The 24,307-nt window shown below is 35.0% G+C and overlaps 1 protein-coding gene and 1 long non-coding RNA gene across 4 annotated transcripts; one reads left to right on the plus strand and one right to left on the minus strand.

Annotated features, from left to right (window-relative positions):
* The first annotated feature begins 4,805 nt into the window (after positions 1-4,805).
* On the plus strand, positions 4,806-7,060 carry LOC116213979. 3 transcript variants are annotated; one of them, XR_004158187.1, is made up of 4 exons: positions 4,806-5,143; positions 5,361-5,448; positions 5,687-5,841; positions 6,443-7,060. It is a non-coding gene; the product is annotated as an uncharacterized LOC116213979 (long non-coding RNA). The 3 variants fall into 3 exon arrangements; XR_004158186.1 differs by having other exon boundaries at positions 5,361-5,841; XR_004158185.1 differs by lacking the exon at positions 5,361-5,448.
* Positions 7,061-7,180: 120 nt separating this feature from the next.
* LOC116214433 lies at positions 7,181-19,170 on the minus strand. Its single transcript, XM_031549838.1, has 3 exons — positions 19,009-19,170; positions 8,119-8,610; positions 7,181-7,675 (listed from the first exon to the last, which is right to left on the minus strand). The coding sequence occupies exons 1-3, from the start codon at positions 19,168-19,170 to the stop codon at positions 7,181-7,183; spliced, it is 1,149 nt and encodes a 382-aa protein (XP_031405698.1).
* Between the last annotated feature and the right edge of the window lie 5,137 nt (positions 19,171-24,307).

Consider the following 24,307-nt stretch of genomic DNA (forward strand, 5'->3'; position numbering starts at 1 on the left):
GCGTGGTACAACACTCTATATCGGTAGGGCCGGTTGGTGTTGCGCCGAGCAATTTCTTGAGATAGTACCTTATCACGTCAATTTTTTTAATTGGTTACCCATTGAGTGGAAGCCGATAAAGGTTTCGTCGTTTTTTGACATGAATAGTTACCGATAATCAACTTGTAATCGATTCTGATATGCTCAAATTGAGTGTTTCGTTTATTTGCTCATCTATCAATTCATGGGAAACGTCTTGTGGTCCGATCTTGCTTATGGCGTGAGGGACAGCAATAAATGTACGGCTTAACCACGAGTGTGCGTGCGTGTCTGTTCACGGATTAGGGATTAAATCACAATTTAAACACGACCATTGGACTTTTTTTTTTAATAATGCTAGAATGAATCGTTGGAATTCAATTAATGAAACACTATACTCCTCTTGGGAATTGAGTGCAAACGGTTTTTGGATGATATATATTCAAAATTATAAGAAAAATATTCATCTATCTCTATATTACAGTGGGAGAAGAAATGTAGTTGAAGTAACTTTCCTTTTCTCATGTTACCCATATTAGAAAATGATATTATTAATTACGAACCGTCGAAATAGAAAAAAAATATAAAAAATTAATAAATTCATGCAATATTTTTTTAATCAAATCAAATACTCCCACAATTCTCTCCCTCGTAAACTTCATAAATTTTCCCTTTCTCTACTCTCTCTCATCTTCCTCTCTCCTTTCCCAAATTTTGTATTTTATTTCTTCATTAATTTTTTGCCAAAATTTCTTCATTAAATTTATTATTTTATTTTTCAATTGAATTAAAAACGAAACTACAAAAATAAAATAAAAATACTCATGCTACAAAGGTAGAAAATCCCCTTTTTTATAGTTTCAAATGACTTTACATAAAAACATATAACACCACGCATAACACGAGTAGACATTCTTATTTAACAAAAAGGGATAATTCCAAGAAAAAGAACTCCCAAATGTTATCAAATAATTAAAAATCTATTTCAACATTTCAATTGGTGCCAAAAAGAAGCATACGGTATGAAAACTTTGCCAAAATAGGACTCATATTTTTTATTTTCCTTGATATGATGCCAATTCAAATAGTTGAACAGTTAACATAGGTCACCTCCCAAGGTCCTTGTTGAGGTTCATTGTTTTAATGGTGATACCACGTAAGATTATGCCACAAGATACATGAAAAATATTATTTTTGACAATAATAAATTATTTTTATCAATAATTTTTCTATTTACATACTAAAAATTAAAATAGCAGACCCTTATTGGCTTGTGGTATTATCACATGGTACCACCGTTGCATACAAAACTTTCTTTGTCACGGGAGTGGCCCAGGTTTACACCCCGTTTGTAGGGGTAGGAGCACGCAAACTCGCGCTTCACCAAGTAGTTGGGCTGGCCTAGGCCTCCTCGCTAGGCCTGGGCCCGTCCAATTAATATTTTTTTTAAAAGAAATTCGATCGTCGACAAATTTCTCGAGAATTAAAAAAAATTTAAAATTTACAAATATTGAGAACTTTCGAGGGATTATTGAGGGAATTCCCTTAGTAAGGGCATAACTTTTAGCAGTGAGAGGGAAAGCGGTCTCCCTTGTTTGGGAGAGTTACATAAGGGAGCATTGCATGAGGGAGATGGAAGGAGAGGGAAGAATTTGGAGAGAGACACTCTCCTCCCATTTCCCTCCATTATTAAGAAATTTCTAACCTTCCAAATATGTGGAATTTGAATAAATTTATGAATAATTTTTTAGTTCTTAATCTACAGAATTCTCTTTACAATAAATATTTTTATTTTTATAATATTTTCCTTTGGATTCCTCTCATCTCCCTCATTAATTTATATTCTCTAATATAACCATTATAAAAGTACGAATCTCGAGGTATTTCTAGATTTTTTATAATTTCATTTTTACACTTCAATGTAAATAGCCGTATTTCAATTCCTACGCCACACAGTCAATGTATCTATAACAATATTTTAAACATTCAATGTATTATATTACTTTACTCTAAACAAAAGAATAAGAATCTTATCCGTTTGTTTTCACACCTAGAATTCCAAATTTTGTATTCTCGCCTTCAAAGAGGTAAAAAAACAAAGAACAATTGATGGCCTTTCAATTGTTTTTTCTACTACTCCTATCAAAGGGGTTCAACGTTCCAGCTTTATGTGAATGCGCATCCATCCTTTTAATTCTCAGCACTTTGCTCTCCTCTTATTTCTTCTTTCTTCGTCTCTCTTGATGATTCTTTCTCTTCCATTTTGTGCTACCTCTGCAATCTATGCTTTGCCAAATTCTGGCCACGCTTTCCCACTAACAGCCCGCTCGTATGCACAGTGTTCTTGATTCCGCTTACTCACCCAAAACAGCGATTATTCCTAAGCATGCTACTAAGACTGCTTACTCGTGCAAATTGCACTCACCTAGCCGAACAAAAGTCAAGTCAAAAGATAAAGAAACAACTTCAAAAACTTAGTTAGAAATTTGGCGTTTATTATAAAATTTGAAATTTCGAAATGTCACATCTCACAAGCCGTTTAAGGAAATCACGCACCATAAAAGTCTATATCTTCCTTACGAATGGCTCTAACGTTATGAAAGTTTCAAATAATATCTGGCCCCACTTGAATATACCATTAACGACCATAATCAGGGGTGAAGCTAGGATTTCCATTCAGGAAGGGCAAACTCATACTTTTGGGATAAAATTTAAAAAATTTAAATTTCAGAGGGCGACAAAATATGAAAATACTAATTTTACATAAAAAAAATTCATAGTTTTAGGATAAAATTGAAAAACATCAAAGTTCAAAGGGGGTAATTGCCCTCCCTCCCCCTCCCCCGCCATAACATTGGCTCCGCCCTGACCATAATCAAGCTCTCTCTCTACATGTTGAAAAACGATAATTGCCGTCCCCCATAACATTGGCTCCGCCCTGACCATAATCAAGCTCTCTCTCTACATGTTGAAAAACGATAAGATATAAAGCTAAACCTCCCAAAATGACTACACACTTACTGTTGTAGCCCCAGCCATGTCACATCTAACGTGAACTTCAAGAGGAGGTCATGAGGAATTAAGCAATTTCCCCCTTTTTTCACTTTCTCATAGGACAAAATGTAGTCTTTCAGAACTCGAGTTAGGGACAAGAGCTGCCACTCCAAGGAAAAAATCAACACTCAAATGTTCCTTCTCTCACATTACCCTCGTTTTGAATGAACCTCTTGTGCTCTCTCGTCGAGAATTAGTCAAAGTAGCGTTCAAAAACGTGTTATAATTGTTCCGAATCAATTATATGTGGGTAATTCTTTTTTATTGTCCCGGGTCGGAGAAGATTTTCTAAGTCTGTCCCTAATCCTTATATATATATATATATATATATATATATATATGTCCAAAACATAAGAAAAATAATTATACTTTCGCAAAGATTAATTCAAAAGAAAAACAAGAAAAATAATGTTTGATGGTACATAGCGCTGGTAAGACTAAGGTGGTATTTGATAAATTAAGTGTTTAATTTTTAAACACTTAATTAGCTAAAGGAAGAAATGTATAAGAAGAAGGAATAAATAAATAAGATGAAAAAAGTTTTATGGAAGATAAAGAGCACCAATAATTGAAACAAAAAACTTATTTCATGAAGTTAAAATTTTCTAATTATTTCATCACGTAATTTTTTGCTGAATGATTTAAGTATTTTAGATCTTTATCTCTTATCTTTCCATATTTCTTATATTCATTTCCTCTTAAAATTAATTTATAATTAACTTTTAAATACTTATTTAATTAAATTGAATTAAGCACACGCATTGAGCCTAGTAATAATAATTTCTATAGAAGAGAGAGTGGAAAGAGGTGTGGCAAATTCTCAATGTTCTAAAGATTTGGGCTTTTCCAGAAATTGTAATAATAATCCCCAATTTCTTGTCTGCGGAGTTGGGCAAATTCTCAATGCTTGTCTGATTGCTTGACTTCCATTCCGCAGAAGACATTCCGTCTTGTAATTCCTCTCTTCGATCCTCTCTTTCCTACCGAACATGATCATGTCGTATTGACTTAATTACTGCTTATTCCGCCAGTGAGAGTTCTCTGATTGAGATTGCAGAAGCTCAAGCAACTGCAGTTGGGAATTGGGATTGAAAGAAATTCCATTTCTACCTTCAACATGTGAATCAATACTTGATTATGCTTTGAGGTTTCGATTGACTGGTGATTTGAGGATTCAATGTCGATTTCTGGAAATTGGATGAGGTTCCCGTGCCGGGTCGGTGGCGGTTTTGTTCGACATTAGTTCTTGATAGTCTCAGGTTTGTTGAGGTAGGATGGAGGAAGAGCAAGACAGGATTAGTGACTTGCCGGGGCATGTGATGGACCAAATCCTGTCGTATTTGCATATCGATGAAGAGGTGAGGACGAGCATCTTATCGAGCAAATGGAGGTACAAGTGGGCTACGGTTCCGGTGCTTTCATTTGATACTTTCCTCCGAGATATTACTGGTCATACCCCAGTTGAAATTATCAATCGTGTCTTACTGTCTCATGCTGGCCCGATACGAAAGTTCGAGATTTGTCATCAGGACAAAACTAATGACGATAATGGTTGTGATGTCGACCGCTGGATTCTCCATCTATCGAGGAGGTCGTTTGAAGAACTCACATTGTGTTTCTTTCGCTGTGATCCGTACAAGATACCTACTCATCTATTTGGGATGCAGGATTTGGTTAAGTTGGACTTGCTGTATTGTTCCATGAGTCTTCCACCGTCATTCTGAGGATTCAAGAAGTAGAGAAACTTGTCTTTGATCTCTGTTGTTGCCACTTGAGAAGCACTTGAGTACCTAATCTCGAGTTGCCCTCAGCTGTCAAAATTGACACTGATGGTGGAAGATATCAAATATATCAACATCAGTAATCCGAATCTCCAGTCCCTCGAAATTTCAATCCCTTTAGAAGGAATCAGTTTGTAAGTTCCCAGCTCGTTGGTTTCAGTTGCTGTTTCTTTTGAGAATGATATTGCAGATCGTAAAACTCGCAGCAATGTTAGCTCCAGCAACTTGAACAGATTCCTACTTGATCTGCCCGAGTTCAGAGCCTGAAGTTTGGAAGTTTTTTACTCAAGGTTTGCGAAGATTATATCATCTGGATGAAATTTGACATTTTAATAGTTAATGCCTTTTCAGGATCCATATGCAAGTGAATGTCACTAGGATTGAACTATCCTACGCAAACTATACTTCTGAGCAGCTTGCAATTCTTTCATTGTTTGTTTTTTGGATCGGTTTCAATGTTAATGTTGGGAAAATTCTCAAGCAAGATTAGTTTTTGTGCTCACGCAGGTTATTTTGGCCAAATCATATTGTAGCTGTTTACACTTGGATATGCAGATCTGTGAAATCATAATTTTACATAGAGTTACTCCGAAATGTGAGTGGCCATACTGATAGAACAATAACCTATAATCAATCGTTCTGTTTAGACACTAAATTCTTGTCTACTAGACATTTAGTGACTTTCAATTGTATTCAGCTCTCTGTTTAACTTTCAGTGTGCTTGCTTTTAGTCGTAGCTTCATCTGCTGCCAAGTTTGACCTTTTATTACTTGATGTCTACTTGTTATTTGCCAATCGTAGATGACCCTGCATATTTTTGCTGCCTGTTGTAGCATTTTTCTGTTCGTGAGGTTCCAGAAGTGTTGCCTGATCAATGCACTCATGTAAAATCCGTCACCTTTGAGATAAACTTCAGTGATTCGAAGGAGATCTTAGCCGTTTTGTGCCTCTTAAGGAGTGCCCAAATCTTGTACAAGTTGAATTATTGGTAAGCATAACTCTGAATCTCCACGGTATCTATTTCTTTCAAGCGTGATATATTTGTTGATCTTTTCTCCACTTAGCGGGAATAGTTGTTTTGTAGTTACAAGTGTAATTAGGGAAGATGAAAAGATGTAAGTGGCCAACTGTATATAAAGCTTTCTTGTCTTGGAACTAGTTGCAAATTGTCCATCACATACAATCAGAAAGTGCTATTAGGTGACCAATATAAAATGTTTGTCCATATATACAGATATATGTTATATGTATATAATCCTTTTCGTTTTTATGTTGAAATAAGAAGTTGAAGGTCGAATTTCACTTGTGAGACTGCTCTAAATGTGGAGGCCTGACTCCTTATTACCATCGGATGAAAGTCTTGATCTAAAGGGCTATATAGACTTGGCTTAGCAATAAAACTGACAGTCAAGGCCAAAGTGACATTGATTGTCAGTTTGTGTTTTTTTCTGTGGATATTAGTTAAGAGTTATGGGATGCTTGAAAGTCGGTGGAGTGAACTTGGCTTAAATAAATGCATTTTATATGTTTGTTGCATTGCCTTTTCTTGAGCATATTTGAAGAAAAACAAACTAATGTACTATATGCAGGTTCTCAAGTCGGATAGCAATTGTGAGGAGGATACTGTCGGGTCCTTCTGGGAAGTATACTGTTTGCTTTATCCACTCGGGCAAATCAAGTTCCTAGCGGTGAAGAACATCTTGGGGATGAGATCAGAGATGGCCTTCATAGCGTTTCTGCTCAACAATTCACCAGGTCTCAGAGGATTTCAGTGGAGGCAGCTTTCGTGGAGGAAGAAGGAAAGACGCTGCTATCTGAGCTGTTCCAGCTTCCTTGAGCCTCTCCTCACATTCTGTTCGCGTTTGAGCATAGGTTTTGGAAATTTGACCATCAGTTCAATGCCAAAGAACCGTCCAAAGTGGCATGAATCCACTGTGGTATTTCATTCAAGTCTAGGAGCTTGATTTTTGCTAATGGAGGATTCGCAGGTGTTGTCACAAGAACTGACGGCTGCGAAAGTAATGCAATGCAGATCTCTTGGGGAGTAATGAGAAACTGGGGCGAGACCCATCATATTCTAAGTGAAGCAAACTCACGCAGGCGAGTAGTAATGGTGAAAGATCTAATTTACAAGGCTTATTATAGTGTGGCTAGAAACAAAATGCAAATTATTAGATAATCATTGAAATCATTGAATTAATACACCACATACGACATAAGTATCTTACTCCAGCAATTCTGAAAATTACACGCAGGAACATGCAGTTTTTGTGCAGAAAGACATTTCTCAATGTAAGCAACTAATTAACGTGCCGGGACGTGGATATTTATTTTGCATTGTAGTATGAGAGGGCACTGTAGATAGTCTGTGTGATAGTTAACACGAGTAAGACTGATGCTGCGAGAACTGACAGGATCTTCCAAGGGCTGCTAAGATAATTTGCCCTTAATTTCGCCATCCAAACGTTTCGCCTCTTCCTGCAATGCTTTATCAGATTGTTAACTATTTCTTTATAGTAAAAGTTTCTGTCGGGTATAACTCCTCTGCCCGTACTGTTGAACATGGTAGCAACAGCTTCATCATCACTCAAATAGCTTTCGAATATCCCATGGTGTCGAAGCAGCTCAACATCCTTTGGGGTATTGACCAGACCATCCATGAAGCTCATGTAGGATCCTATATATTTAAATTCACTGACACCCTGACCATGTTCTTCATACGCGATAAGATTTTGAAATCGCGCTTCTGTTAGTCCGTCTATTTTGATGGCTGGAATCTCTAAGAGCCCGTTTGCAAATGTGATGTCATAAAATTTGTTTTTCTGCACAACGTTGAATCTAACTCCAAAATCACTTAGCTCTGAGGCAGAATACACCCGGTCCTTACTTGTACTCGATCCAGTATTAGTGAATTCCTCCGATGCTCCCTGCACTGGCTCGACTCCTCAACCAACGTAAACTTCCAGAAAAGATCCAACAGATGCTTGAAATCATTGAGTTTTTCTTGATTCAGTCGTCTAGTTTGCAATGCACGCTGATGTGTTGAGATGTTTCGTACTGTCACAAGATCGGCGATACTTTGTCTTGCAATGCCATATTCAAGTGAGCCTACAGCTGAAGGCAAGTGATGATAAATGAAAGGAATATTCACGACCGTAAAAATAAGGATGAGTGGGTCGGGACCATCACCAATCATAGAATAGAGATGCTCCAGAACGAAGAATGGAATTTGATTTTCAAGTAAGATTAAATCTTTACTTAAGACCTGAAATATCCAATCAGCCATAAAGAGAGGGTCCATTTCTCTTTCATGTCGACGAGCAATCCATGTAGCTTGACGGAACTGCTCAATGATAAAGCAGCCATCAAGTAACAACATTTCTTGGAAGTCATCTTTCTCTAGGGCGACTGCTTCCGCATAGTAACCACGAGCCCGGTCTTTCAGTTCTTCCAAAACCCTAAGATACTCCCTTAATTGATCAGTTCTGGATACACCATCTCTTTCCTCCCTTCTTCTAATTATATCATCCAGGTAGCGCAATTTATGTTCTTCCATATGTTGAAGCTTACTCCTGCGCTTATCATAATGGTATGGTCCAATTGAAAGTAACTTGGGCTCGTACGCCTTTTCATTCACAGCACGTATATCATGGCGAACCCTGAATATATAACCCAACCGCCTAGTGGGAAGCAGCTGATCAAGCTTTCTCATGATATTGATTGAGATCTTATCCGTGTTCTCACCTCTCCCAATAGGCTTCAAAATTATAACAAGATGATATAACCAAATTAGGAAATATCCAAATGATATCGAAAGTTAATCTAATATATTCTAATATAATATAATCTATCTGATCTAAATCTAAATATCTAAATGTAAATCTAAATAAACTATTATCAGTCCTGAGTACCCACGGCAGAGTGAGTGGCTTTTCTTCAAGTGCCCGGAATTGTTTTTGCTAATTGCCCATGCTATACACGGATTTTGGGCTAGAGTGGTTATTTTTATGGGGATTTTTAAAAGTTTCACATCATATAATCTTAAATTGAAACAATTCAAATATTAGTGCATATAATAACAAATTAAGGATAATTCAAAGTGAATTATAATACCAAATATGGATTGACAAATGATATTACTTAGAAAACATGTTGCATTTTCTTGAATATCGCACTCTAAAAAATTGCAATAGATAATTTTCACATGTTTTGCAGCAAAAAATGCAAATAATCTATAATCAAAAATTCCTTTTGCAAATTCCTACTTTCAATAATATTTATATAAATTTATCTTTTACCTTTTCAAAAGTAGTCAATATTTGAACATGCTTATTACATATCAGTAAAATTTTCTTTTAGTTACTAATTACATATAAAAATTTATTCTTTTTTCAAAATAAATTTCAAGAAATTCTTTTTTTTTCAAATTCAAGAATGTGCTTTAATATTAAAATTATTAAGCATTTAATAATTTATGTGCATTTATTAACTTAATCCTAATGAAATATACATTTACGATTGTGCCATTATTTATTATATCGTATTCAACTTTATATATATAGATAGATAGATATTAGATGACCTTTCTTGCCCTAAGATATTTATTATATTTACTTTGTGACCCTATTTATTGTCTTGTAGTCAAATTTATATCCATCTATCTATCTATCTATCTATATATATATATATATAATTGTATCCCCATAGTAAATATGGTTAGAAAAGTAATTTTATATATAGTTAAGGTTATAAAGATAAATGCCTAAATAAACAATTATAAATGTAAATACAATTAGGACTAAATTAGCAAATGCATATAAATCATTAAATAATTAGTAATTTTCTTATACAAGCACATTTTTTATTTAAAATATATAATCTCAAAACTTATTTATAAAAAATACAATAAAAAAACTTTAAGACATAATCAGTAAAAGAAAAAACTACTAGACGCATTAAGTATGTTTAACTATTGAACACTTTTGAAATAGTAATAGATAAATCTATTTTAAAATTTATTAAAATTAGATGATTTCATTGTTCTCAAAACCGGATCGAATGATGAACTGGAAGGGGTATGGGTTCATGGGTCGGACAATACGTTTAATTAAAATAAAATAAATATTCATATTATTAAAAAAATTGTGATAATTAAAATATAAGTATGATGATCTCAAAGAAATATAAGGATAGTGTAAGAAAATATATATATTTAATATTTCTTACTCCAAAATAAATATTAAATTTTAATAAGTACTTAAAAGTAGAGTTAAAAGAACAAAAAAAATAGTTGTGGCTTGGTTGGTGGCATGCTAATATAAGAAGTAAGAGGTCATGGGTTCAAATCCTTACACAATTAAATAATTTTTACACTAAATAGGAAACCCATAAAATCCATATAACCGGCCGATTCAATGGGTCTACCGGTTCAAATATGCAATTTCAGGTTTTAAGTAGACCGGACTGGACATGGTGCCGATTTCTAGTCCAACTAGTCGAACCTGCCGGGCCGATCCGGTCTGATAACTGAGGATGATTTGCACTTTTTTTTAACAAAATTTATGGATGTCATCTATTATGATTTTTTAGAATTTGATAGAAAATGTAATACGTTTTCTAACTAATATCATTTTCTTCATTCATATTTGGTATTATAATTCATTTCCAATTATTTTAAATTTGTTATTGTATGCACTAATATTTGAATGATTCAATTTAAGAATATACATAACTTAATGAAAATTTCAATTGTGATATCAAAATTTTTAAAAATCCATCTAAAAATAATCACTCCAAACAATAATCCATGCATTGCACGGCAAAAAAGCCAGTATGTATATAGATTACTTTCTATACAAATTAATTTAAAAGGTAATAGTTAAAATGGAAAGGAAAAAACTTAAGTTTTGCTGTTGGTGTGGTGGCAGTGCAACCCTAATTAACTACGTGGTTTGAACCCTTCACTCTTTTTATTTTTTATTTTTTCCGGTTAAGTGAAAGTTTGTGATTTTTTTTAATATTTATAAATATTATTCATGATAGATTTGAGAAAATATTGGAAGTTCGTGATTTTACATGTAATTTGCCCATTCTTTTTCTAAGTGATATAATTCTAAAATGACATGGATATGAAATCATCAAATTGTTTGAACCTTTACCTGGATATGAGCCACATTACTCATTTCCTCGTTTACTTTCTCCTTTTGATATTTGGGAAAGATGTTCTCTCCGGATCGGAGGAATTCTCAATGATCCTATCTCACCAAGCAAATAGAGTAAGAATATTGTCGATATATATGCTTGTAATTGGTCTATTGAAGGAGTGTAATGAAGCCACGTACCAGTTTTCTCCAATTATATAGATAGTGCATCATAGCCAGTCGTATTAAACACAAAATGGATATTTTGTACGAACAAGAAAACCAAGACAAGCTAACATTACTCTTCTCCTTCAATTGGCAAGCCCTCAGGCAAGCTTTTCCCTTTTGTCTGCATTCGTCATTGTTGACACCTTATCACAGGAAACTTCTAAAATTATGTACTCTCAAAGTTTTGATGTATGTAATTTAGAAATGCTGTTTTAGGCCGACCTTGAGTCTTGGATCAAAAAGTTGTTGACGTTGGACGTGCATTCAATTTCATCACTTTAGGCTTATTTTCTAGGAGTTAAATTCTAAAGGCTCGGGAGTGAGTTCATTATTCGATTCACAATTGAAGCCCGAATTCTGATCATCTATATATATAAAGTTGTGTCCCAACAATAAATAGGGGTGGAAGATAATTTTTCTAAATAGTATAGGGTCATAAATGTAAAAGTTTAAATAATATTCAAGATTAAAAAAATACTATCTTAAAGAAAATAAGTACTATCTTAATGATATATGTGCATGAATTAAATGTAAATAAATAGCGACGCAATTATAAAGAAATATATATATATATAATTAAATAATTATAAAAAAATATCGTCCATAGATCAACATATTTATAAATAACATATATTTATATATGTACTTCATTGCCACTCTATTAAATTAGATTAAAATGGCAAATTCATATTGATTGAGAGTTTATTTCTCAAAATGTTTAATAATTTTATCGACATACATATCTAGTATTAAAGAAAATAATATTTGATATTATAACTGTCACTTTGAATTGTCTTTAATTTGTTATTACTAGCATTTGAACAACTTTACTTTAAAAAGATATCTCTTATTAAACATTTTAATTGGAATGTCACATTTTTAAAATTATCATAAAAATATACACTCTAGCTAAAACTCGTGCGTTACACGGGAAGAAAGCTAGTATATATATAAAGTTGTAACCAATGCATTAAATATGGGTAGAATATAAAATGTCAAAATAATAAAGGGGTAAAGAATTAAAATACTTACCAATTCATATATTATAAAAAAATTCAAACATGTCTGAAAAATATTTCAATCACTTATTATCATATCGTTAACAAACAAAAATAAATTCATCATTTTAAGAAAATAACCAATGCATTAAATAGAGGTAGAAAAGAAAATGTCAAAACAATATACCGGTGAAGTGGTAAAATCTTTACTAATTCATATGTTAATATACTTATATATTATAAAGAATATATTAAAATGTATAAAAAATATTTCAAGCACTTATTATTATATCTTTAATAAATAAATATATTCATCATTTTAAGAAAATAAGCTACCATTTATACTTGTATAAACTTCAAATTAATTTAAAAATATTTAAGCATTATAGCTACTCTTATAAAACCTTAATTAAGTAACATTCTCATTCAAGTAACTGGATCATTTTATTTAAAAATGTGTTCAAATTTATAAAAACTTAATATATGGAATATCAATTATAACAAAGAAGCACAAGCAAATAATGAAGTTTAAAAGTTTTGATAGACTCTAAGATTCTTATTCTTTCATAAAATAAAACTAACAATCTTATCTAAAAGTATTCACATTTTATATTAATTTTTCATAGAAATTAATTTGATAATTGCAATGATGTATATATTATATGAATTCCCTAAGAACTTTTGATATATATTTAACATATATTCTTCTATTACAGGTTTGAATTTACTGCATAACTTTTTACATGCTAATATAAATTGTAAATTCAAGCCAATTATTGTTTTTATATTTAAACCTTTATAATAAATTTTTCTTTATAAAATCCATACAAAGCACAGGTCCAATAAAGTAGTATCTGATTAAGAAGAAAAGCTCAAAATTAGTGCATCATCATCTTGATTGGGGCTGAAATTTGATGAATCAAATAATTAGTTTCAAAATATCGTGCAATTTGGTGAAACTAATACGATATATGCTATGTGGTGAAAATTTTCAAAATATCACATTGTACAGTGAAATTTACCAAATTTTATATTATTTCAAAGATCACAATTTTTTAATAATTATTTTCTTTCTAATTATGATATGGAATATTCATGTTTATTTTTAGTTTGTACTTAAATTAGTAAATCATTTTATTCTAATATACTAAGGTAAAAATCAAAATACTTTTACATATTTGAGAGTAAAGTATATTATGCTAAATTATTTTAAAAAATCATGATTTTTTAGTAATTAGTTTCATTTTAATCATAATATTGAATATTATTACTTATTTTTAGTTTTAATTTAAATTGATTAATTATTTCACTATATTATTCTAAATTAAAATTTGATATATCTTTTATGTGTATAAAGTAGTAAATTATATGACCTTATATTTTTTCTAAACTCATGATTTTTAAATAATTAATTTCTTTCTAACTATAGCATTATTTTATTTTATTTTATTTTAATATAATTATAATATAAAACTTTTATTTTGAGTTTAACTTGAATTTATAATTATTTCACTCTAATATACTAATTTAAAATTTGAAATATTTTTACATACATGAGATGGTATTTAAGTATATAATTTCATATTATTTCAAAACTCATGATTCTTGAGCAATCGGTTTCTTTGCAATTATTATGAGTTTTGACTTAATATTTAATATCATTTTACTCTAATATACTAAGATAAAATTAGAAATATTTCTACATACATAAGAGTAAAATATATTATGTTAAACTATTTTAAAATCACGATTTTTATATAATTATTTTTTTAAAATTATAATATTAAATATTTTTACTTATTTATAGTTTTAACATAAATTTGTTAATTATTTCACTCTAATATACCAAATTGAAATGTGATATATCTTTTACTTGCTGAAAATACTAAAGTATATGACTTTAGATTATTTCAATTCATGATTTTGAAATAATTAAATTTACTTTCATTATAATATTATTTACGATTTACAAATAATTAGATTTTAACTTAACTTTGTAGTTATTCCAATCTAATATGATAAATGAAAATTGAATATGTTTTTACATATATGAGATTGTAAAGTATATAATGGTAAATTATTGGGGAATTTACCTAAAATGGTCCATGATTTACCCATTTTGTCAAATCTATCTTATACTTTTTTTTATCAAATCTATCCCATGGTTTACTTTTTGTATCAAATCTATCCCGGCGTTATCTTTTCCGTCGACATCAAACGGCCGTGCTGACGTGGCGCCCACATGGCAAGTGTGGCCCACTATCCCTCCACGTGCCACGTCAGCACGGTCGTTAGATGTTGACAGAAAAGATAACGTTGGGATAGATTTGATGCAAAAAGTAAACTATGGGATATATCTGACAAAAAAAGCATATGATATATTTGAAAAAAGGGTAAACCATGAGCCATTTTAGGTAAAAAACCCTAAATTATTTCGAAACCACGATTTTTGAATAATTATTTTATTTCTAATGATAATATTAAATGTATTATTTATTTTGAGTTTTAACTTAAAACTTGTAAATTATTTCACCTGAGTGTACTAAATTAAATTCAAGATATCTTTTCCATAATAAGATAGTAAAGTATATGATTTTAAATAAATTGAAAATTCATAATTTTTTAATTATAATATTGAATATATCTACTATTAAAATTATGTTTTTCACAATATGTATTGAATGCATATCACTGATCAACGTGAAAGGGTTACAAATGCATGAGAAAGTTGTATTTTGCCAAATGTGCATAGGTGCCGGCCTCCTACGATTGCCCTAGACTTTATATATTATATATGGCAAATTCTACAATGAAAAGTCAAATTATGTTCTATGGTGGAAGGCTAGTTTTTTTTTAATCCTTTTAATATTAAAAATAACAATTTGGCTCATAGATCTTTTAATGACGTCACAAATCTATTGGGCCACATGTAAAGTACAATAAAATTGGATGGTCGCTTACATATCGATGGTGTTTCATTGACGTGTCCATAAATTAAACCCTCTTACATGTTGATAACGTGTCGCTAACGTGTCCGGCTAATATTAGATAGATTTTCTTTAAAAATTGATTTTTATGGTTTGGTTTGGTGAGGTGGCAATGATGGATGACATGGTGGAATGTGATTGGAACATGTGACGGGAAGATTCAGGAATAATGACATAGTATTGTAGACGAAAATTGTGAAATAAAAATATGAAGAACTAGAAATACTAGCGACAAAATATGTAAATAATGGAGGGATGAGATTAAAAGTTGGTAAAATCGAATGGGTGAAATTAATGTTCTATCATGAAACACAAGTTGGGGTTCCATTATAGAATCTACTTAGATCCTTTGGACAATCCTAGTTGGATATTATAGGAAATTATATGCTGCAATCATCAGAATTGATGATATGGTATTTTATAATCAAGTAGAGCCCTAAAAAATTAACTCAAATTCCCTCTTCCAATAAAAATATTATAAAATTCCCTCAAAATTCATGTAATTTACTAATAAGGTAAGTGAAGGCTCATTGAATTTTCTATGATTTACTTCAATTGTAAATAATTTACTAAATCTAAGCAATTTTCCTCAACTAATTATGCATATTTTACGCAAAAATACGTGCGATTTACTTAATATTGATTGTTTTATTATCCTTAAAAAGTAGTTTACTAAATCTTCCATTCAATACTCATATATGCACAACTAAAAAGTGATTGTACGATATTTTTTTGGTGACCTATACATTACTAATTTTGTGGATAAAGGCTCCTCCGATCGAGAACATTTTGCAGCATTAGATGTGCATATGAGTACTGATTGGAAGATTCGAGAACAATTAAGAGCACAAGAAAGACATCAAAGAATGAAGTAAAGTACCCATTTTACATTCTTTATCACAATATTCTTCACTTTATACACATGCGTCACTTTGCATATGCATCTCTCAGTTTTAAAGAGTTTGGAAAATTCTAGCACGGCACTGTAACAACTCCAAATGAGTTTTCTTCTTTTTATCTTTTCTTCACCTAATATGCATACTCTCTCCCTCTCTCCTAGTTGTATATAACGGGAAATTCTACGCCGCAATCATCAGAATTGATGGTATGGCATTTTATAATAGAGTATATCACTAAATATTTAAGTCAAATTCACCCTTCCAATAAAAAAAATTGTAAAATTCCCTCAAAATTCTTGTAAGTAACTAATAAGGTAAGTGAAGACTCCTTGAATTTCATGTGATTTACTTTAATTGTAAATAATTTACTAAATCTAAGTAATTTACCTCAACAAATTACGCATAATTTACTCGAAATAGATGCAATTTACTTAATATTGATCATTTTATTATCCCTAAAAAGTAGTTTACTGAATCTTCAATTCAATACTCATGTATGCACATCCAAAAAGTGATTGTACCATATTTTCTTGGTGACCTATAATGTTACTACTTTTGTAGATAAAGGCACTTCTGATTGAGAATGTTTAGCTGCTTTAGATGTGCATATGAGTTCTGAATGGAAGATTAGAGGACAATTAAGAGCACAAGAAAGAATTCAGAGAATGAAGTAAAATACCAATTTTACATTCTTTCTCTCAATATTCTCTACTTTAAACACGTGTGTCACTTTGCATACACATCTCTCAGTTTTAAAGAATTTGGAAAATGATAGCACGACACTGTAGTAGCTCCAAATGAGTTTTCTTCTTTTCATCTTCTCTTCACCTAATATGCATACTCTCTCCCTCTCTCCTAGTTGTATATAAAGGGAATTTCTACGCCGTAGTCATCAGAATTGATGGTATGGCATTTAACAATCAAGTACCTCACTAAAAATTTAAGTCAAATTCCCTCTTGCACTAAAAAAATTGTAAAATTCCTCAAAATTGATGTAATTTACTAATAAGGTAAGTGAAGACTCATCGAGTTTGTGTAATTTACTTCAATTGTAAATAGTTTACTAAATATAAGTAATTAACCTCAACTAATTATGCATAATTTACGCTTAATACGTGCAATTTACTTAATATTGATCATTTTGTTATCCTTAAAAATAGTTTACTAAATCTTCCATTCAATACTCATGTATGCACATCTAAAAAGTGATTGTGCCATATTTTCTTGCTGACCTATATGTTACTAATTTTGTGGATAAAGGCTCTTCCGATCGAGAACATCTTGCTGCTTTAGATGCACATGTCTGTACTGAATGGAAGATTAGAGAACAATTATGAGCATAAGAAAGGCATAAGAGAATGAAGTAAAGTAACAATTTTTCATTCTTTCTCTCAATATTCTCCCCTTTATACACGTGCAACACTATGCATACGCATCTTTCAGTTTTAAAGAGTTTGGAAAATTCTATCACGAGCCTGTAGCGGCTCCGAATGAGTTCTCTTCTTTTTATCTTCTCTTCACCTAATATGCATACTCTTTCCCTCTCTCCTAGCTGTATATAACGGGAAATTATGTGCCGCAATCATCGGAATTGATGGTAGGGTATTTTATAATCAAGTATTTCACTAAAAATTGAAGTAAAATTCCGTCTTCCACTAAAAAAATTGTAAAATTACCTCAAAATTCATGGAAGTTACTAATAAGGTAAGTGAAGGCTCTTCAAATTTCGTGTGATTTACTTCAATTGTAAATAATTTTCTAAATCTAAGTAATTTACCTAAACTAATTACGCATATTTTACTCGAAATAAGTGCGATTTACTTAATATTGATCATTTTATTATCCTTAAAAAGTAATTTACTAAATCTTCCATTGAATATTCATATACGCACATCTAAAAAGTGATTGTACCATATTTTCCTAGTGACCAATACGTTACTAATTTTGTGGATTAAGGCACTTTCGATCGAGAACATTTTGTTGCTTTAGATGTGCATATGAGTATTGAATGGAAGATTAGAGAACAATTAAGAGCACAAGAAAGGCATCAGAGAATGAAGTAAAGTACCCATTTTACATTCTTTCTCTCAATATTCTCTACTTTATACACGTGCGTCACTATGCATGTGCATCTCTCAGTTTTAATGAGTTTGAAAAATTCTAGCATGGCATTGTAGCGCACCCAAATGAGTTTTCTTCTTTTTATCTTCTCTTCACCTAATATGGATACTCTCTCCCTCTCTCCTGGTTGTATATAACGGGAAATTCTACGTCGCAATCATCGGAATTAACGGTATGGTATTTTATAATCAAATACTTCACTAAAAATTTATGTCAAATTCCCTCTTCCCCTATAAAAATTGTAAAATTCCCTCAAAATTCATGTAATTTACTAATAAGATAAGTGAAGACTTGTCAGCACCTAATTTCGGTCCATCGGCTCTAGGGGGCAAAATTATCATTTCCCAATTTATCATCTTTTCTTTAAAAAAAAAGGTCAAGTCGGTCAGAACCGATCAGAGCCGGTCTGACCGACAAGACGGATGGGTAGGGTCGGTTAGAACTGATCTGACCGACCGCTGCACCACCCAAAAAAAATAAAAATAAAGGAAAGTTAAACTTTGACTTTCACTATTCTTCTTCCTCCCCTTCCTCTTCCGCACTCCCGGAGATCCCGTCTTTCTCGTATCCTAGAAGGTAACTGCTGATTCTCCGGGGATTTGCCGGATTTCCCTTAACGACCGGAAAGAAAACAAAAAAACCCTAGCTCTCTCTCTCTCTCTCCGGATTTTTTAAAGGGGGATTCGGCAACTCACAAAAAAAAATCCCAAAGCTCATCAATTTTCTCTAGAAAAACAGAAACCCGGAACTCGAAGCTTGAACGGCCGGAACTCGAAGAAAACCTCGGCTCCCTCGGCCCAACTCCCAGCCGAGCCCGTAGCTCCTCCACTGCTCGACTCCCCGGCTCTCTCTCTTCTGTCCCTCGCACGCAGCTCGTCCTTGGCGCCGACACCATCGCCCGACCCGGATTCTCCTGCGGCTTGGCCACCTCTCTCCTTCTCCATTTTTTTCGTTTTTTTTAATCGGGTCCAAATCCCCTTTGTCCAGATCCCGTGGCCCAACAGCCACCCCCAGCGGCGGTCCAGCCCAGCAGTAGCGGCCCGGTCCATCAGCGTCCAGCCCGGCCCAGTCCGCCCCCTTGCGGTCCAGTCCAATAGCCTAGCCCGATCCTTCAGCAGCCTAGCCCGACTCAGCAGGGATCCAGCGCGGCCCAACCCAGCGACAGCCCGTTAGCGTCAGCCCAGATCGGCCCAGTCCGAAGCCCAGCCCAGTTCGGCCCAATTTAGTCCGGCCCAATCATCCCTCAGCAGCCCAACTGCCCGGCGTTTTTTTATTTTTATTTTTATTTTTTTATTTACAGAATCATCCCTCAACTTCCCGAACTAGGTAAATCCTCTACTTAGCTGCATGTTTAGGGTTCCATTTCTGAATGTTTACGTTTGCTTGGATGAATATGATGTGAAATGAGTGTTCTTGGGTCGCGTGGGTGATCGAATTTGTCCCGAACTCGATTTTATGAACTTTCTATTTTGTCACATTTCAGTCCAGAGGACGTATTTTATCCTTTTAAGATCTGCCCTGAATTTAAAAATTATTTTCAATCAAGCCCCGGTCATTTTATTATTTTCCAATCAGTCCTTGGATTTTTCAGAATTTTTCAAGCATCCCAAAGAACTTTCCAAGTTGTTTCAGTTTAGTCCCGGGGCCATTTTTTTTTCACTTTTGCCCCGAATCTCAAAATTTATTTTCAATCGAGTCCCAGTCAGTTTGCTATTTTCCAGTCAGTCTTGGAATTCCCAGAATTTTTCAAGCATCCCAAACAACCTTTCAAGTTGTTTCAGTTTAGTCCTGGGGCCACTTTTTCGTTTTCCAGATCAGTCCAGATTTTCAAATTCGTTTCAAACAAGTCCTGGGACATTTTCAGTAATTCTGCATGGTCCTCAATTTTTTTCAGAATTTTCAAATCGGTCCCCGGAACTTCATCCGAATTTTCAAATCAGTCTCTGCTCTTTTAAAATCGTTCAAGTCAGTCCCCTGGATATTTTCTAAAAATATTCGACCCTTTCCTACTTGGATCACCCACCGACAATGTATGTGCCCTATTTAAATATTTTATTTTGTAATTATATGCGATAAGGTCGGAAATTAGAATTTATCGGGCGGTCAACTAATAGCTATCTCAACGACTCGAAACTCGTAAATTAAAGCATTCGGCAAATTTCTAATTAACCTAAATTCTACATACAAGATAATCGGGACGTTAAATTTGGCTAAATTAAATCATTTGACTCTTTAAATAAATTGTACGAACCGATTAACAATTTGTAATTACGTCGACAGTTCAAGAACTGTTAGCCATGCCATTTTCAAAATTCACAATTTCAAAAGCATCGAGATACATACAACGTAATCTTGATTTTCATGCACTTACATATTTACCGATTCAAGGGCATGATTACCGATTCTTGTACTGTCGTAATCCTAGCGTAGGTTTGTGCGTAGAATTAGTCAAAACATGAGAAAACAAATTAATCACAAACTCGGCTTAAATCAAACATGGGCAATAGTCAAATAGAGGGTAAATATAGTCAAATAGAGGGTTATGTTTTTGGGTTTTAGGTGAAAATACTTTTAATCTGTAAAAACCATATTGTCACGATACAGAATAATCTAAAAACAACCCACACATTTGAGACTTGACTATGGACATCACGTTTGTCGGGTCCGTCAAAATAATGCCGAATGCTACATCCCTTCTCTATCATCCTGTTTGTTTGTTTTAGGGTAGGATTTGTATGCCAAGATACCCTGGATAATAATTGATTAACCCACGTAAATTTCGCAATAACAAAACCTCATTGTTTGTTTATTTGTGCTTACTTGTTACATTCTTGCACTTATTTGTTATGCGGGTCGAGCCCGATCCTTTAGGATACGATTCACATGGGGTCCAACGTCCCAATCGTAGATTACGGGACCTAATCCCCTAAACACCGAGTGCGCACCTTAATTTCAATTTCAGTCTTTTCAAACCACACGGTGAGCACGAGTGGAATAATAACCGAATGCGAACCGACCGGGATTCAATTGTTATAATTTGTATTTTATTTATTTGAGAGGACAATGTGAGAATTTATGTTGTACGTTTATTTATGTAAGAATCCCGATCGGAGAGCGGACGGTCAGAGTGTTTTTTTCGAATATACGGTGTCAAAACACGTAAGATGAGCGGAACTTAATTAAGCTGTAATTAAATTAAAATGGCAAGCCTAGATAAGCTAGAGTACCGATAGGGCATGCGAGATATAGGCTCGCATGTAACAGAACCCCCGAATTCGGAATCTTGGGTTTCACAGACCATATGCCTTATCAATTAGGTGTACCCCGTACCCCTAGACCCGGGCAACTCATCGGCCCTCGACCTTCGGGTCGTAAACTGGTAGTGGCGACTCCTTCTCACGTGTGTCCCCGGGAAGGTGAACACTCCCAAGACGCGTTGCATTTAGGCGTGCGCATGCGTGCCCCGACGAGACGACATTCAAGTGCGCACAGCTTGGCGACTCCACTGGGGAGACTTAGAGGGTTCGGGCTCGTTCTCGCTTGCTTTGTTTGCTTGTTTATTTATCGCTTTTCGCGATTTCCCGTTTATCTACTTTACGCACCTTTATTTCTCGCATGCACATTGCATATCATACTAGCTTCAGGTACCTGCGGGTCGCGTCCCACGACCGATTTTAGGAAACACATGTTAGATAGGGGTTCCGAGTAAGGGTACGTCGCACGGTTGGACCGTAGATTAGGCCCCCAAAGATCCCCGCTCAATTTCAAGGAATTGACACCCTTGAGTCGGGAGCCCCTATCCTTACGTAGCACGGTCCCAGTAGTACTAAAATCATGCATTCTGTAGGAGCTCCACGCCATCCTCCAACCCGACTCCAACAATAGTCCTTGAGTCAGCCTGCGCGCCAATTTGAATTTTTTCTGTTCTTGAGAGAGATGTGCGATGTATACTATTCATTAAGCCTTGGGCATTTTTATTTTCTACATGCACACATCATCTAATTTCAAAATTAGGTTGTCATTTGTATTGACTAGTCTTAAGTCGATTTTCCTTTTATCTTGGTAAGGGATGTCACGCCCGGTTTCCTGCCCGCGCCTCGACAGAGTCACACCACCGCTCGAGGAGATTATCCGTATATGGGGAGCATTACGCCCAGTCGACCGCCGTTACATCTCTGCGTTCATAGGGGATATCCCTTTGCTGACTACTCAGCAAGTTGTTTGGAATTTCCTCGAAGCCACCATCGCATTCTGGAACCCAAGTCGTGCCGTCTTTGACATACAGGGTACCGAGCTCACGCCAACCATTGAGGAGTACCGGACACTCATCGGTCGAACCACAGTTGTCCACGGCATTGCAGAACCCAACTTCCACACCGCCCGACCAACCCTAGTCTCACGCCTACTCGGGGTTCCCACAACTCGTTTGAATGCTGAACTCGCATACTCCGGCAGTACGGAGATTGCAATCGAGAAACTCCTTTTTTTTATTGAGTCACGAGTGTATAGGGTCCAGGGGGATTTTCTTCGAAAGGATTTATGTCATGCTGTTCTATTGCTAATCTTTGGGACCCTCTTATTCCCTCGCTCGCATAGTCTCATCGATGCTGCATTGGCCAGCGTTGTCCTCCAAGTGGTCGGAGGGCGTGGTTATGAGGTAGCCCTCATGGCTGAGACCATCCGGTCTCTCGACCGCGTCTTGAGAACATGCGACCGAAGGATAAGAGGATCCCCTATGCTTTTACAAATTTGGCTCCAAAGTCACGCAAATCCTCTGCGTCTGATGTGCTCGATTATGTATTTTAATGGTCCAGAGTCAATTATTTCTCGATTGCTACCCCTCCTGCGTGTGGAAGAATGCAAGGTCTCTAAGTGGATCAAAAGTTTTCGTGAAATAGAACCTAGGGGCTTCAAGTGGCGTGCCGCGTGGATGCCACCCGGACCCATGGCCCTTAGGTGTCCTGATTTTTATGGAGTCCCACTCATGAGTCATGCGGGGTCCACCACTTATTTTCCGGCGCGAGTAGTGAGGCAGCTTGGTGGCTTACAGACGATCCCCGAGAATACGGCATGAACTAGATTTGAACATACTTGGCGGGAGGATCAGACACCTACAGATCGCTAAAGTAACGTCAAACAGGTCTTGGATGCGTGGCGAACTATGATTACCGAGCGTCCATACTTCCCCGAGCATCCGACCCTTGATGAGAGGGATTTCCAAGCTACAGAAGAATACATCATTCGCTTCTACCGATGGGCTCCAACAGCACACGAGGATCTCGTCAACTCTCCACGAGTCGGAGATGGCGGGTCACCCGACGCAACTCCCACTCCGAATATGGCCATCCAAGCTGAGCTCACTTATCTCAGAGCCGAAAGAAATCGTCTTCGTCGAGAAGTCGCAGAGAGGGACGAGCAGCTTGTTGATCAGCGCCAACTACAGAGAGAGCTCACCTAGACCCGTGTCGAGCTACAGAGGCGCGATCAGGAATTGGCACGAGTAAATGCCGCTTTGGAGAGGTCCAAGAAAAGGGCTCGCGGGGGTCCATATACACCCTAGGATAGACACCCCCGCCAAACCCTCGAACTAGGACTTTCTATGGCGATGGTTGCTTGCTTCCCGAGCGCAGTGGAAAATATACTTAGGACTTCAATTTCAAAACTTGCATTGTACTTTGAAACGTCCTAGTCAATATGAATGATCGCATTAGTATTTTCAAAACTCATGTATCGCATGCATTCTGTTTATTTATTATTTTGCAGCTACCACGCATTCCACATGACAGGTGAGTCGTGCTAAATTTCGCTGGTAGACAACTTACAGTCTTCACCATTCCTCTACGCCTCCACGTGTTCCAACACGTTTCTTGGCCTGTCCTGTGCACCTCCCTCAATGCAACAGAGCGCGTCACTAGGCGTCGTGCGAGTACATCTCTCCTTGCCCGTGCCGAATCTTCAGCATACGTCCCTCGATGCACTCGCACGACGCCCACCAGGCCAGTTCGCTTCCCTACACTCTTGCATTGAAATCCTGAACAGTTTTATGCTCTTTCATTGTTTTCTTTTCCTTCTGCAGGAAAT

This window comes from Punica granatum, chromosome 7 (assembly GCF_007655135.1).
Source record: "Punica granatum isolate Tunisia-2019 chromosome 7, ASM765513v2, whole genome shotgun sequence".
NCBI classification, from domain to species: Eukaryota; Viridiplantae; Streptophyta; class Magnoliopsida; order Myrtales; family Lythraceae; genus Punica; species Punica granatum.